Raw genomic sequence first — 15,328 nt, forward strand, 5'->3', positions numbered from 1 at the left:
GGATTGGAGAGTGTGCCTTATGAGAATAGATTGAGCGAACTTGGCCTTTTCTCCTTGGAGCACTGTGGTGGCTGTGTGGAATGATACAATAAGGGTCTTTTAAGAGATTCTTAGATCGGTACATGGAGCATAGACGGTAGGAAAACTCTCGGCACAACGTTCCGGGCTGAAGGGTCTGTAATGTGCTGTAGATTTCTATATTCTGTGTTCATCAAGGTTGCAACCTCCAAAGCAGACTTGGGAATTGCAGCCTTGACAATTCGTTGCATGATTGTTGAAAGCAGCAGGTTCATGGGACCGCAACCATCTACAGGTTCCCTTCCAACCACGCACCATCCCGACCGGGTGATGGATTGCCGTTTCTCCATGGTAACCAAGCCTAAACCCGGGACCTCCTGAGTCAAAGGCACAATGGGGGTACCATCAGAGAAAAGACCGCAGCTCTCAAGATCAACAGAGAGCCAACAATTCCTGTTCTTCCCAGTGGTGTCCAAATCACATTCATGAACAAAAAAATAATAATTTTAGGTTCAGAATACTTGACTGGGCCAGTGGATGCTTGAATGTCTGACTGGGTGTGAGAGAGAGAGTGACCAGGAAGCTAACCCTGAATGCTGCCCGACTGACGGACGTCTGCTCTGTAGGCGTCAGTATAAACTTGTACTGGGATCTTGTGTGGAGCCAGTGACACCTTGCATTAATTGCCATTTACTTATCCTGCACGTTGGGGAGTATTCTGGCCCAGACACGATCCTTCATTGGGCGGGTGATGATTCCCAACGCTGAGCCGCCTGACATGCTGACGGCAGTTTCCAATCCTCAGGCGAAACCCTCCGAATGACCCACATTGCGCGCGGCGTCGATGCAGAGGGGGTGCTCCTGTTCGACATTGTGATCAATGGTAACATCCCCAGGATCCTCACGAGTGCAGACATTGCTGTGAAGGTGAGTCATCCTCTTTAACCTGCCTGCCAGACTGTCGTAAACCCTGTCATAGTTAACGACGCCTCGCCTTTAATTTGCTGCATCATCGCTCAGTGTTCCAGAGTAGGTTTCAAGCATTTTCTTAGCCTCGTGTTGAAAATGTTAACTTTTGTGTAATTTTACTGAGAGCTGTTTCTTTGCTCCTTCACAAAGAGTATAAAACATAGTAACAGAATTAGGCCATTCAGCCCATCGAGGCTGCTCTGCCATTCCATCATGGCTGATTTATTTTCCCTCTCAGCCCCATTCTCCTGCCTTCTCCCCGTTACCTTTGACGCCCCGACTAATCAAGAACCTATCCTGCTCCGCTTTAAATATACCCGATGACTTGGCCTCCACAGCCATCTGTGTATTGCACAGACTGACCACCCTCTGGCTAAAGAAATCCCTCCTCATCTCTGTTCTAACTGGATTCTAAAGCGTTTCTGTTTCCTTTCTCTTCCTTGAGGATTTTCTCAATCCCAATCCGGCCAGGAATTTCTCCAGTTACCTGCTCTTCCCAGCACTGTGGTTAGGTGACAGCAACAACAACCGGCGACAATCGTCTGTTGATTCAGGGACACAACTTCAAATCCTAAAGGGATTCTAGTAGAGTCATAGAGAAGTACAGCACAGAAACAGGCCCTTCGGCCCATCTAGTCCATGCCAAACTATATATCTACCTAGTCCCTTAGATCGGCATCCGGACCATAGGCCTCCATTCCTCCCCCATCCATGTACCGATCCAAACTTCTCTTAAACAATGAAATCGAGCTCACACGCACCACTTGTGCTGGCAGCTCATTCCACACTCTCACGACCCTCTGAGTGAAGAAGTTTCCCCTCATGTTCCCCTTAAACTTCTCACCTTTCACATTTGACCCATGACCTCTGGTTGTAGTCCCACTTAACCTCAGTGGGAAAAAGCCTGCTCGCATTTATCCCATTTATACCCCTCATAATTTTGTATACCTCTATCAAACCTCCTCTCCTAAAGAATGCAGTCCTAACCTATTCAATCTTTCCTGATATCTCAGGTGTTCCAACCCAGCAACATCTCTCCAATCTTTCAACCTTGTTCACGTCCTTCCTGTGGGTAGGTGACCAACACTGCACACAATACTCCAAATTAGGCCTCACCAATTTCTTATACAACTTCAACATGACATCCCGTCTTCTGTACACAATACATTGATTTATGAAGGCCAATGTGCCAAAAACTTTCTTTACGACCCCATCTACCTGTGACACCACATCCAACGAATTATGTACCTGTATTCCCAGATCCCTTCGTTCTAACACACTCCTCAGTGCCCTACTGCTCACAGTGTAGGACCTCCCAGTTGGTCCTTCCAAAGTTCAGGACCCTGCCCTTGTCTGCATTGAGTTGCATCTGCCATTTTTCAGCCCATCTTTCCAGCTAATGCAGATCCCTCTGCAAGCCATGATAGCCCTTCTCACTGTCCACCACACCCCCGATCTTGGTGTCATCACAAATTTGCTGATCCAGTTAACCATTTTATCACCCAAGGTCATTGATATAGATGACAGACAACAAAGGACCCAGCACAGTTCCCTGCGGCACTTCACTAGTCACAGGCCTCCAGACAGAGAGGCAACGCTCTACTACCACTCTCTGTCTTCTCCCACAAAGCCAAAGTCTAACCTTAAACCAAATAAACCTTGTGAACAAGGGGCATAAGGTTTCAATCAGATCTTATAAAATGGTGGAAGAGGCTGAAGGATTGAGTGGTCCTTCATCACAGGGTTTGATGAGCTCCCATCAGTGCCACAATCTCTTCGACTTACCGTCAGGCAGAAGGTACCCAGTGTGTGAACAAGGACTGTTACTCTAGGTAACGACTTCTTCCCCCCAGGCCGTGAGCCTTCTACCACCCAGTACACACAGTTAATGACAGTATCTAACACCCTGCTACCACCCAGTACACACAGTTAATGACAGTATCTGAACACCCTGCTACCACCCAGTACACACAGTTAATGACAGTGTCAATAACAGTAACGCTGTTGTATATTTAACTATACATCACTTATGCACTTTATCTCAACTTGTGCATCGAAAGAATGCTTTTTTAAATCTGTTGATGTTATTTTACATGCTCTGTGTGATATACGTGCTGTGTGTTTTTTCATCTTGGTCCTAATTGAAGTGGGTGGCCACTGGGAAGATCCCACTTTTTCTGGTGGACGGAACATAGGTGCTTAGCGAAGTGGTCTCCCAAACTAGCTCTATGCATGTGTGCGGTTGAATGACAGTAAACTTCCGTTTGAACTTGAACTACATCTGCTCCTTCGTTCATATGTTTGCATGTCGCCACAGACTTCAGTCATGGAACAAAACTCAACAGAAATCTTTAAATCCTGTTTTCCATGAATATCTGTTAATAATGAACCTGTGATTCAGTATTAATTCTGGTCCAAAATGTATTTTTTTAACATAGGATTTCAGTGAAAGTTACGTACAGATGGGTCCTGGGCAGCTGTATGGATGGTCAACCCAAATGTTCATCCAGGATGGCTCACCTATTTCCCTTAAGTGTAACCACACCATTGTATATGAATCTACTCTGGGTCGCCAGCCTTCTGTCTTACAGATTCTGAAGGCTGAGTATATTTCCATCTACTATTCTGAGGAAACAGAGGCGTTGAGTTTCCACATCACAACCTCCTTCAGGAAAGGTGAGCACTTAAGTTACAGAAAGTTGTTGCCTCTAAAAGTACCCAGTATTTTTTTCTTTGAATCAACTTTCCCCTGAAGTACATGAAAACAAATTCTTATTACTCCCTGGAACCTTATCAATGCCCAGTAGATCATGAGATTTATGCAGATTGGAGGTCTTGATCCTCAAAAGAGAGGTCTTTTGGTCTTGCCTCCCAAGAGAGGGGCAGGAGTCCAGGTTTTGCTCAGTCCCATCACTGACCATTTTTGTTGGTGGATGGTGTGATATAGCAGGGGCTGGCTGGTAAAGGACCTTGAATTTCTAGGCATTGAGTGTGAGGCCCAACTTCTTGTAAGGTCTGGTGAATGAGCCAACAATTTCGTGAAGCAGAGCTTCTGAGCAAATGCACATTGTCTACATACTCCATCCAGCCATTAGAAAGAACACTTCTCTACCCTGTGTCTCATGCCCTCAAGATGGTCCAAAGTGCCTTATAGCCCTTGACTTAATGTAGGGAGAAATAGCCCCTGATTTGTTGGCACCAAGGTTACATGTAACACCAGTTGATTGAATTCAGATGAGAGAATGGCCAGGACTCTGAAACACATGTCACAGTACCTGAGGATCCCAATATGTCTCCAGTGCCTTCTCCAGCAGGACTTGAATCAAGATTACTATGGGCTGTAACCTTGATGGGTTCTTAACATTGAGGCTTACTTTTGGAGTGCAGGTTCTCAATCACAAACTCCACAAGGAGAATTCCTCTGAGATTCTTAGAGACTAATTAAGTGCTTGAAAAAAAATATTCTTCACAAACCAGGGATATGACCAATACTAAGGGGTAGGTCAACAAACCTGGCCTGAAGGCAATGGCTTAATCACTGGATATGGTGAGATGTTTAAGTCCTTCTTTTTATGAGTAAATCTCCTGCTAAGTTTTTGTTTGCATTCTTGTTGTATGTTTCAGATTCCGAAGGAGATCAGTGTCCCAAGGGATTTTTACTTGACTCAGCCTTGTACTGTGCAGGTAAGTTCTTATTGTTCTGAATGCTTAGGGGAGGTTGTCAGCTGGAACTCCACTTGCCTCAAGGCCTGCTTACGTATTCAAGTTGTGAAACTGTCGTGGAGACCAACATAATTCCAAAGCCGCTTACCATTCCTTCACTGTCTAAAGCTGGGGTTTCCATGGACCAATACGATTAACCAAGGGACCCCTAGTCTAAAGTAATTGTCTGCAGAAGCTGACGTATTTGTGAGAGAAAAGGAGTCTTTCTCTGTCCCTGTCTCTGGGAATCAATGTGGAGTGGATTTGGGCTTCAGGACTCGCCAGACTGAGGGATTCTGGGATACTGCAGGGAGGTGGCACTGAGGTAAAAGGTCATCCATAGTCTTATGCAATGGCAGAACAGACGTGAAAGATGGAATGGTCTGTTCCTACTTTTGTTTCTATTGTTTCTGTAGTTTGGCATCAACAAGTTACCAGTAAGTACATGTTTATATCTTCCTAATAATCAGTCATTAACATCAAATCCGTAGCTGTGGTGAGAAGAGAATAATGTCCCTTTGACGCAGTAGGAGACACTGTTTCAAAGCACCTTATGGAACAGGGTGTGTGAACTATTGATAGGATAGCTGAGACATGATCAGACAGTGTTCCATACCCCTTGCCAATATTATATTGATTACAGGTTGTGGGTGACACTGGCACAGCCACATTTCTTTCCCCTCCCCAGCCGTGCTTTGAAAGGGTCTTATCCCTGAACACTCAAGGCATTGAATTGGAAATGGTCTATATTTGTCACATGTACTGGAATACAGTGAAAGGCTTGCACGACGCACTGCAGGCCCATACGCCCATAATGTTGTGCTGACCCTTTAAACATACTTCAAGGTCAATCTAACCTTCCCTCCCACATAGCCCTCCCTTTCTCTTTCATCCATGTGCCAATCTAAGTCATAGAGTCAAAGATAGAGCACAACAGCATGCCTAGTCCATGCTGAACTGTTACCTTGCCTCGTCCCATCGAGCTGCACCAGGACCATAGCCTTCCATTACCCTCCCATCCATGTACTTATCCTAACTTCACTTAAACGTTGAAATTAAACCCACCTCCTCTGGCAGTTTGTTCCACACTCACACCACCCTCTGAGTGAAGAAGATCCTCCTCTGGCTCCTCTTAAATATTTCACCTTTCACCCGTAACCTATGACCTCCAGTTCTTATTTCATCCAACCTCAGTGGGAAAATCCTGCTTGGATTAACCCTATCCATATCCCTCATAATTTTGTAAACCTCTATCAGATCTCCCCTCGTTCTCCTACGGTCCAGGGAATAAAAGTCCTAAACTATTCAACCTTTCCTTGTAATGCAGGTCCTCAAGTCTGAGCAACATCTTAATACTTTTTCTGTTCTCTTTCAATCTTATTGATATCTTTCTTGTATGTTGGTGACCAGAGATGTGCACAGTATTCCAAATTTGGTCTCACCAATGTCTTAAACAACTTCAATATAACATCCCAACTCCAATACTCAATATTCTGATTTAAGAAGGCCAATGAGCCAAGAGCTTTCTTTATGACCTTAACTCTTTATGTCCCCAACTGTAGCTTGCCTCTACCACCACCCTTGGTAGAGTGTTCTATGCATTTACCACTCTTGGTGTAAAACACCTAACTCTGATGTTCCCCACTATACTTTCCTCCAATCGCCTTAAGATTATGCCCTCTTGTAGTAGTCAATTCTGCCCTGGAATAAAGATAGGCTGTCCACTCTGTCTATGGCTCTTATCATCTGATACATGCCTATCTTGTCACCTTTGTGTGGCGGGTGGGGATATGTCTCTACCAAGGTAGGTGTAAGGTGCTCCTTCCCTCCCTGCAGATCACTCTTGGGCAAAGTGTACCACCTGCTTAGCCCCACAATCAGGGTCGCGTGAACCCATGGGAGCAGGTGGTGGATGGTCATATGAGCAGCTGGTGCAGATCACAAGTCCTGGTTATGCGACCACTGACGCCAGGCAGACAGTCTCTGAAGAGTATTGATAATGGCTAGGGTCACCCGTCTTGTAAAGACACTGCCCAGAAGAAGGCAATGGCAAACCACTGCCAAGAACAGTCATGGTCATGGATAGGGAAAGGGAATGGCAGCGTGAGGGGGTTCCACCCCACAGGCAGCAAACCCTCACAGATTAGGGATAGATGGAAGTCCATGATTGCCTATGTCATACGACATGGTACATAATGACGATGATGATCTTGTCACCTCTCACCCTTCTTCGCTCTAAAGAGGGAAGTCCAGGCTCACTCAACCTATCATACAGATCAGATCATTACACGGAGCACTGAGGTAGAACAAGGTGAAACAGTAACAGAATGTGGAATAAGAGTGTAACAGCTGCAGAGAAAGTGGAGTTCAGGTAAATAATAAGGTGCAGGATCATAACAAGCTGGAGTGAGATCGAGGGTTCAATTTATCTCCCAGTAATGATGGAAAAAGTAGTGACTCAGTAATGATTAAATAATTAAAGGTGTATGTGCAAATCAGCATGTGGGACTAGGAGGGGAGGAGAGAACTGATGGCATTCCTGCACCATTCCTCCTATCAGTCCTCTCGGTGGTAAAGGCTGCAACAATGGACTGTTTAACCTACTGGAAAAAGATCAACAGTCTCCCTGAATTTTTGATCTGGCCACAGGTCTCCCTTGCTTTCTTTTATTTCTGCGAGAATTGGGATTTCTGTAAAGTCCGTTCACTGGTCCTTTGCCTTGGCTGTTCCCACCTGGCTCACTACCTGCTGCCGTGTCCTTGTGTTACCCAGAGAGTAGAATCGGTCTTGTGTTCCTGTAGAGACACGGAGGGTATCTTCTCCTCCTCTGTCCACAGGCTTTCCACTGAGAATTATCCGTATAACTGAAGAGCTCCATGTGTCTCAGCACTATGGATTTTGCCATGGGCCGGAGAGGGTGCCCATAAGTGTCGAGACTGATTTGTGAACATGGGCTTCTGAAAGCCAGAGGCACTGAACTTACAACAGAGGAGCCGCAGCTTCTCTGAAGAGCACCACGGTAGCGTGGCGGTTAGTGTGACGCTGTTACAGCTCGGGGCACTGGAGTTCAGAGTTCAGTTCCAGCGTCACTTGTAAGCAGTTTGTACGTTCTCCCCGTGACAGTGTGGGTTTCTCTAGGTGCTCTGGTTTCCTCCCTCAGTCCAAAGACCTATTGGTTAGTAGGTTAATTGCTAATTGTCCTGTGATGAGGCTAGGGTTAAATAGATGGTTTACTGGGAGACACAGCTCATTGGGACAGAAGGACCTGTTCTGTGCGGTATCGCTAAAATAAAAAGTGAAAAGAGCTGGACAGTTGGTCTGTGCTGGTGTTCGTCCTGATGCTGATGTTGTGGCTCAGAATTATTTTTTTTATTTTAAGGTTCGTAGGGACAGCACGGGGGTCAGGTGGCAGGTTAGGGTTAGAGGTCAGGGGCAGTAGAGTCTGGACAGAAGCCAGTATTTGGAGCACTCTGCAGTCAAAGGTCAGTGATCCTGCAGGATGGGTTGGCAGGCGCTGAGGGTGGAGACCAGTGATCCCCAGATCAGTGAGCCCCGGACTGGAGGTTCATACAAGCTGAAGTCAAGGTGGCTGGTAAACCCTCCCCACCCCAGATCACTGGGCTTGGAGGTTTGTGTCAGTCCAGAAATGGCAGCCCGAAGATCAAACCCAATGATCGGCAAGTCCTGGGTCAAGACCCAGAGGTCTTTGAAGTCAGAAATTGGAGCCCCAGTGTCTGAGAGTCTACAGCAAAGGGCTGGAGGCTCAGAGGCTTGATTGGAGGCCTGCCTATGTGTGTGAGTGGCTGGCTGGATGGGTAAGAGGGTGGGTGGGAAAGAGGCCTGTTTTGCTGTTGTTTGTTTTTGCCGTTGTTGTTTGTGTTGTTCTGCTGAACATTTTGGCCATTCTAAGTGACACTTGCAGGCTGCCTCCAGCACATATTCAGACTATGTTGATCGCCAGTGCAAACGATGCATTTCACCATATGTTTTGACGTATTTGCGGTAAATAAATCTGAATCTCATCTGATTCCATCTCCTCACCATCTCCTAACACTGTTGTTTTCTTTCTGTTGGCAGATCTGGATGAGTGCCAGCTTGGCACCCACATGTGTCACGTTGGCCAGGACTGTCAGAATGAGGTGGGCTCCTACCGCTGCCTGCTGCGGTGTGGATCCGGTTTCAGGCCGTCTGTAAGAGGACCGGGTTGTGAAGGTACTGTGCATGTTAACCATCTCTCAGGAAAAATTGATCCAATGGTAATGAACTGGTGGATCACAGAACAATGGGGTGTACTGCCCTCACATTTGTCCCTCAAGAGCAGTGCCCTGGTGGATTAGAGTGGGTCATCAGCCCATCCTTTTCTCCTTGTTCTTCCCCATTTGGCTTCTGCCTGCCTTTCTCCCTCTTGCACCATATATCTTCAGTATTTCTATGACCCCCTCTTCCTCTCTCAACCCCCACCTTTTCCTCCATCCGCCCCCTTTCTTGATGGCTCTCAGTACTGCGCTGCAGCCCAGATATCTGCAGTGGGACTTGACCCTCAAATATTAACTCAGAGGTGAGATCCTGGAGTTTCAGCAGACTTTGCAAGGAGTTCATTGCATGGAGTAATTATTGTACTCAGAGGCAATTTTATTACGTTCACCTCGTTAATGCAAATATCTAATCAGCCAATCATGTGGCAACAATCAGTTCATAAAAGCATGCAGACATGGTCATGAGGTTCAGTTGTTGTTCCAAACAAACATCAGAATGGGGAAGAAATGTGATCTAAGTGACTTTGATCGTGGAATGATTGCTGGTGCCAGATAGGGTGGTTTGAGTGTCTCAGAAACTGTTAATCTCCTGGGATTTTCACAGACAGCAATCTCTAGAGTTTACAGAGATTGATGCAAAAAATGAAAAAAACATCCAGTGAGCAAAAATGCCTTGATAATGAGAGGGGTCGGGGGAGAATGACCAGACTGGCTCTATCTGACAGGAAGGTGACAGTAACTCAATTAACAACATTTTTCAAATTACAGCAGTGGTGTGCAGAAGAGCATCTCTGAACACACATGATCAAACCTTGAAGCGAGTGGGTTACAGTGGCAGAAGACCACAATCATACACTCAGTGGCCACTTTATTAGGTACCTCCTAAATCTAATGAAGTGGCCACAGAGTGCAGTTCACTATTTTGGTTCTTATTTTTGAAATGTTAAGCTGAAGGAGTGTGTAGCAGCAGGTTTTCCAACCGAGGAGTAAGTTCAGACCCATCCCTGGCCCTGATCCAGCTTGCCTGAGGACCATATCTACTCGATTACTCACAGGTCAGGAAGGATATTTGCCTGATCTTCCTTCTTCTTGCATGATGTCTCGTTACTGTACAGGCCAAAATCAAACTGGACCTCACTCTAAACTTCAAAGTTCAATGTAAATTTATTATCAAAGTACATATATGTCACCAAATACTACCCTGAGAATCAATTTCTTTCAGGCATTCACAGCAGAAAAAAAGAAATGCAATAGAGTCAATGGAAAACTACACACAAAAGCTGACAAGCCACCAATGTGCAAAAGAAGACAAATTGTGTAAATACAAAAAGTAAATAAATAACTAAATAAATGTGCGAAGAAGAGGTGTAGAGTCATTGAAGGTGAATCCATAGGTTGTGATCAGTGGTTGAGGTGAGTGAAGTTATCCTCGCTGGTTCAGGAGCCTGACGATTGAAGGGTAATAACTGTTCCTGAACCCGGTGGTGTGGGATTCCAAATCACCTGTACCTCCTTCCTGATGGTAGCAGCAAGAAGAGAGCATGGCCTGGATGGTGGAGGTCTTGTCGATGGGTATATCCCATACCTGGAAGTCACTGACATAGGACAGCACTGGATGAGCAGAGATTTTTAACGTCAATTTCTCTCTGCATTTTTGCTTCTAGATGTTGATGAATGCAAGGAGTCGGGCAGCCCTCCTTGTCATCAGCGGTGCCTCAATGCCATTGGTACCTACTGGTGTGCGTGTGAGGCTGGTTACCAGCTCTTGGGGCAGCGTTGTGTCGGTGAGTATCTGCTCCATTTGCCAAAGTCTGTCTTCAATTCTGTTTTGATCTGTCCTTAATAAAGCTCCCAATAAAAATCGAAACTCTCAGGCATTTATTCTGGGATGCACAGATCCACATGGACTGGACCACAGGGAACCCGTGGTCAGTGCCAGAGTTGATGCTCCTCACAAGCTTCCTCCCCTCAGTACATCCATCTGATCCTTTTCCTCCAACATCCATTAATTGATTTAATTTAGAGATACAGCCCAGGAACAGGCCCTTCCTGTGCAACAAGTCCTCACTCGCCCTGTGACCAATTAACCTACTAACCCATACATTTTTAAAATGTGGGAAACCAGAGCACCCAGACAGAACTGATGAAGTCACAGGGAGAATGTACAAGTGCCTTATAGACAGTGGCAGGAACTATCGCTACACTAGACTAGTTCCTGTGACTGGGCTGTCGATTCCCAGCTATCATGACCATTGTCCTTTGTGTGTGATATGACCCTAACCACTGGAGTATTTCCCCTTGATTCCTACTGACTTGGGTGTTACCTTGGCGCTTTGTGCAACACCAGATCAAAAGCTCTCTCAATGTGATGCATATTTGACCCGAAGCCATGATACTTAATGGGGTCTCGAGTTGAGGATACTGAGATACACTTTTCCACCAGGATGGTCGAGCGAGTCATAAAGGCCAGCATGGACCAGTTGGGCCGAATAGCCCATTTCTGTGCGGTATTAGCTATATAATCCTACACAGACGCACGAAAGAATTTAAAAGCAGAAACTGGGGTGTTGGATCAGAGACGAGCCTGAACCGCCCTGGTCTTTCCAATCCCAGATATCAATGAATGCAACATGAACGTCTGCCACCCAGACCAGGATTGTCAAAACACTGAGGGAGGGTACCATTGCACCGAGAGCTGTCCTCGCGGCACCATCCGGCTACCCAGTGGAACCTGTGGCGGTAAGTACCACGCCTCAGCTCTCCAGCCGTCAGTACAGGGCACTTCCCTGGTCCAACCACTCAGCTACGTTTTGGCTTGATTTCTTTTTGTCCTGAATTTTTTTGCTACTGGTTTATATACTGAAATACAGTGAGAATCTGGTCTTGCATACTGCTCCCACAGATCATTTCATTACTCAGTGCACTGAGGTAGAACAAGGTAAAACAGTAACAACGTAGAATAAAGTGTAACAGCTACGGAGAGCGTGCAGTGCAGGTCAGCAATGAAGCGCAAGATCACAGCGAGGTAGACTGTGAGGCCTAGAGCCCACCCTATCGTACTTGGGCCCGCAATGAGGTGTTGCTGCCTTGAGGGAGTGGTCACACTGCTGCTCTCTATAATCTGCAGTTATTCAGGGCTGCTGTCCATACACAACATACACAGTCTCAGTCCTCCTGTCTGCTCACCGGCCTGTCCTCACTCTCCATCCGACAACGTCTCATGATTTCGAAGTTCAGCGTCCCCCGAGGTCTCCATCTCCCCTTCAACTCCACACCTCTGTGTTCCTCCAGTTCGTTCTTGCATGTCTAGTCCCATCAACCTGCACTTGTACTATCGGTCTCCATATCCCTCCCATCCATGCACCTATCCAAATCACTCTGAAGTGTTGAAAATGACCCACTTTTGCTGGCAGCTTGTTCCATAATCTCACCACCATGGATGAAGAAGTTCCTCCTCATGTTCACCTTAAACATTTCATCTTTCATCCTTGACCCATGACCTCTAGTTCTAGTTTTACTCAGACTGCTTGCATTTATCCCAACTATACTCCTCATAATTTTGTACAGTATATGTCTATCAAATTTCCCCTCAATCTTTTACCTTCTAAGGAATAAATTCCTAACTTATCCAATGTTTCCCTGTAACGTAGTTCCTTGAGTCCCAGGAACGTCCTTGTAAATCTTCTCTGCACTCTTTCAATCTTATTTCCATCTTTCCTGTAGGTAGGTGATCGGAACTGCACACAATACTCCAAATTAGGCCCCACCAACATTTTGTACAATTTCAACATAACATCCCACCATCATCGATTATGAAGGCCAATGTGTCAGAACTTTCTTTATGATCCTATTTAGCTGTGATGCCACTTTCAAGGAATTATGGATCAATGTTCCCAGATCCCTCTGTTCTATGGCACTCTTCAGTGCCCTACCACTCACCGTGTAAGACCTGCTGTACCCTGGTTGGTCCTCCCAAAGTAAAAAACCTCACACGTTAAATTCCACCTGCCATTTCTCAGCCCATTTCACCAGCTGGTCCAGTTGCTTTCAAGCTTTGATAGCCTTCCACGCTGTCCACTACATCCTCAATCTTAATGTCATCCACAAATTTGCTGATCTAGTCAACCAAGTTATTGTCCAGATCATTGATCTAGATCACAAACAACAATGGGCCCAACACCAATCCCTGTGACACACCACTAGCCACAGGCCACTAATCAGAGAGGCAACGATCTACTACCACTCTCTGGCTTCTTCCTTGAAGCCAGTGTCTAATCTAATGTACTAACACATCTTGAATGGCAAGCAACTGAACCTTGTTGACCAGCCTCCCATGCGGGACCTTGTCAAAGGCCTTGCTGAAGTCCATGTAGACAACATCCACTGAGTTGTATTCATCAACTTTCCTGGTAACTTCCTTGAAAAATTCAGTAAGATTAGTTAGACATGACTAAGCACATACAAAGCCATGTTGACTAATTCTAATCAGTCCCTGTCTATCCAAATAATTATATATCTGGTCTCTTAGAATACCAGCCTATAATTTCCTGGCCTGTTTTTAGAACCTTTCTTAAACAATGGAACCACAACTAACCTCCAATCCTCCAGCAGCTAAGGATTCTTTAAATATCTCTGCTAGGACTCCTGCAGTTTCTGCACTGGCCTCCCACGGGGTCCAAGGGAGGACATTGTCAGGCCCTGGAGATTGGTCCACCCTAATCTGCCTCAAAACAGCAAGACCTCCTCCTCTGTAATCTACATGGGGTCCATGACCTTGATGCTGCATTCCCTCACATCTATAGACTCTGTGTCCGACTCCCAAGTAAATACAGATGCAAAAAATCCATTTAAAATCCTCATCTCTTTCAGCTCCATTCTGATCTTCCAGAGCATCCATTTATTCCTTTCTATTCTTTTGCTCTTAATACATCAGTAGAACCCATAGGATTCTTCTTCTCCTTGTCTGCTAGAGCAAACTCACGTCTTCTTTTAGCCTTCCTGATTTCCTTCTTAAGTGTTCTCTTGCATTTCTTATACTCCTCAAGTACCTCATTTGTTCCTGCCTGACTATACCTGCTATAAGACTCCTTTTTCTTAACCAGGGCATCAATATCTCTTGAAAACCAAGATTCCCTAAACCTGTTATCCTTCCCTTTTATTCTGACAGGAACATACAAATCTTGTACTCTGAAACTTTCACTTTTGAAGGCCTCCCACTTACCAGGCACACCTTTGCCGGGAAACAACCTGTCCCAATCCACACTGGCCATATCCTTTCTAATATTATCAAAATTGGCCTTCCTTCAATTTAGAATCTCAACCCAAGGACTAGATCTCTCCTTTTCCATAATTACCTTGAAACTAATGGCATTATTATCACTAGAAGCAAAGTGCTGCCCTACGCAAACTTCTGTCACCTGCTCTCTCTCATTCCCTAATAAGAAAATTACTTTTGCACTCTTTCTAGTTGGGATTTCTGTGTACTTATTGAGGAAACTTTCCTGAACGAATTTGACCAACTGTTTCCCATCCAGCCTTTTACAGTATGGAAGTCCAAGCCAATAGGTGGAAAGTTAAAACCACCTACATTACTGTCACAACCTTGTGTTTCTTGCAACAATCTGCAATCTCTCGACAAATTTGCTCCTCTAAATCCTCCAGACCACTGAGTGGTCTATAATATAATTCCATTAATGTGGCTGTACCTTTCTTATTCCTTAGTTCTACCCATAAAGCTTCACTGGACAAGTTCTCCAGTCGGTTCATGACATTTTCCCTGTCTAGTAATGCCACCCCTCCCCTATTAGTTCCTCCTGCTCCATCATGTCCAAAAATATCGGAACCCTGGAACATTGAGCTGCCAGTCCTGCCCCTCCTGCATCCAAATCTCATTAATGGCTACAATGTCATAATTCCATATGCTGATCCATGCCCTAAGCTCATCTGCCTTTCCTACAATTCTCCTTGCATTGAAATATACACAACTCAGAACATTCATCCCACCTTGCTCAACCTTTTGATTCCTGACTTTGTATGTAGGGTAAACATCTTTCTCCACAACCTCTCCACTATCTGTTCTGGCACTCTCGTTCCCAGCCCCTTGCAATTCTACTTTAAAACACCCATGCAGTCTAGCTAACCTTCCCTCTAGGATATTAGTCCCCCTCCAGTTCAGGTGCAAACTATCCCTTCTGTACAGGTCCCAGCTTCCCTGGAAGAGAGCCCAATGATCCAAAAACCTGAAGCCCTCTTTCCTGCACCAACTTCTTAGCCACACGTTAAATTGTATGATCTTCTATTTCTGGTCTCACTAGCACGTAGCACGGGTAGCAATCCTGAGATCACAAACCTGGAGGTCCTGTCCCTTAACTTAGCACCTAACT

The 15,328-nt window shown here is 45.5% G+C and overlaps 1 protein-coding gene across 6 annotated transcripts in view; it reads left to right on the forward strand.

Annotated features, from left to right (window-relative positions):
- The window catches only part of LOC140186210 (hemicentin-1-like), a 449,816-nt gene that overhangs the window by 382,563 nt on the left and 51,925 nt on the right, over nucleotides 1-15,328 (forward strand). For 4 of the 6 annotated variants that reach the window (XM_072240181.1, XM_072240183.1, XM_072240184.1 and 1 more), the window contains 6 exons: nucleotides 824-945; nucleotides 3,426-3,663; nucleotides 4,612-4,671; nucleotides 8,767-8,901; nucleotides 10,610-10,729; nucleotides 11,559-11,684. In XM_072240181.1, coding sequence (XP_072096282.1) covers nucleotides 824-945; nucleotides 3,426-3,663; nucleotides 4,612-4,671; nucleotides 8,767-8,901; nucleotides 10,610-10,729; nucleotides 11,559-11,684 — 801 coding nt within the window. Of the gene's footprint in view, nucleotides 1-823; nucleotides 946-3,425; nucleotides 3,664-4,611; nucleotides 4,672-8,766; nucleotides 8,902-10,609; nucleotides 10,730-11,388; nucleotides 11,464-11,558; nucleotides 11,685-15,328 lie in introns of those variants that run through there. The other 2 variants (XM_072240187.1, XM_072240182.1) reach the window with 2 other exon arrangements.

This window comes from Mobula birostris, chromosome 22 (assembly GCF_030028105.1).
Source record: "Mobula birostris isolate sMobBir1 chromosome 22, sMobBir1.hap1, whole genome shotgun sequence".
NCBI classification, from domain to species: Eukaryota; Metazoa; Chordata; class Chondrichthyes; order Myliobatiformes; family Myliobatidae; genus Mobula; species Mobula birostris.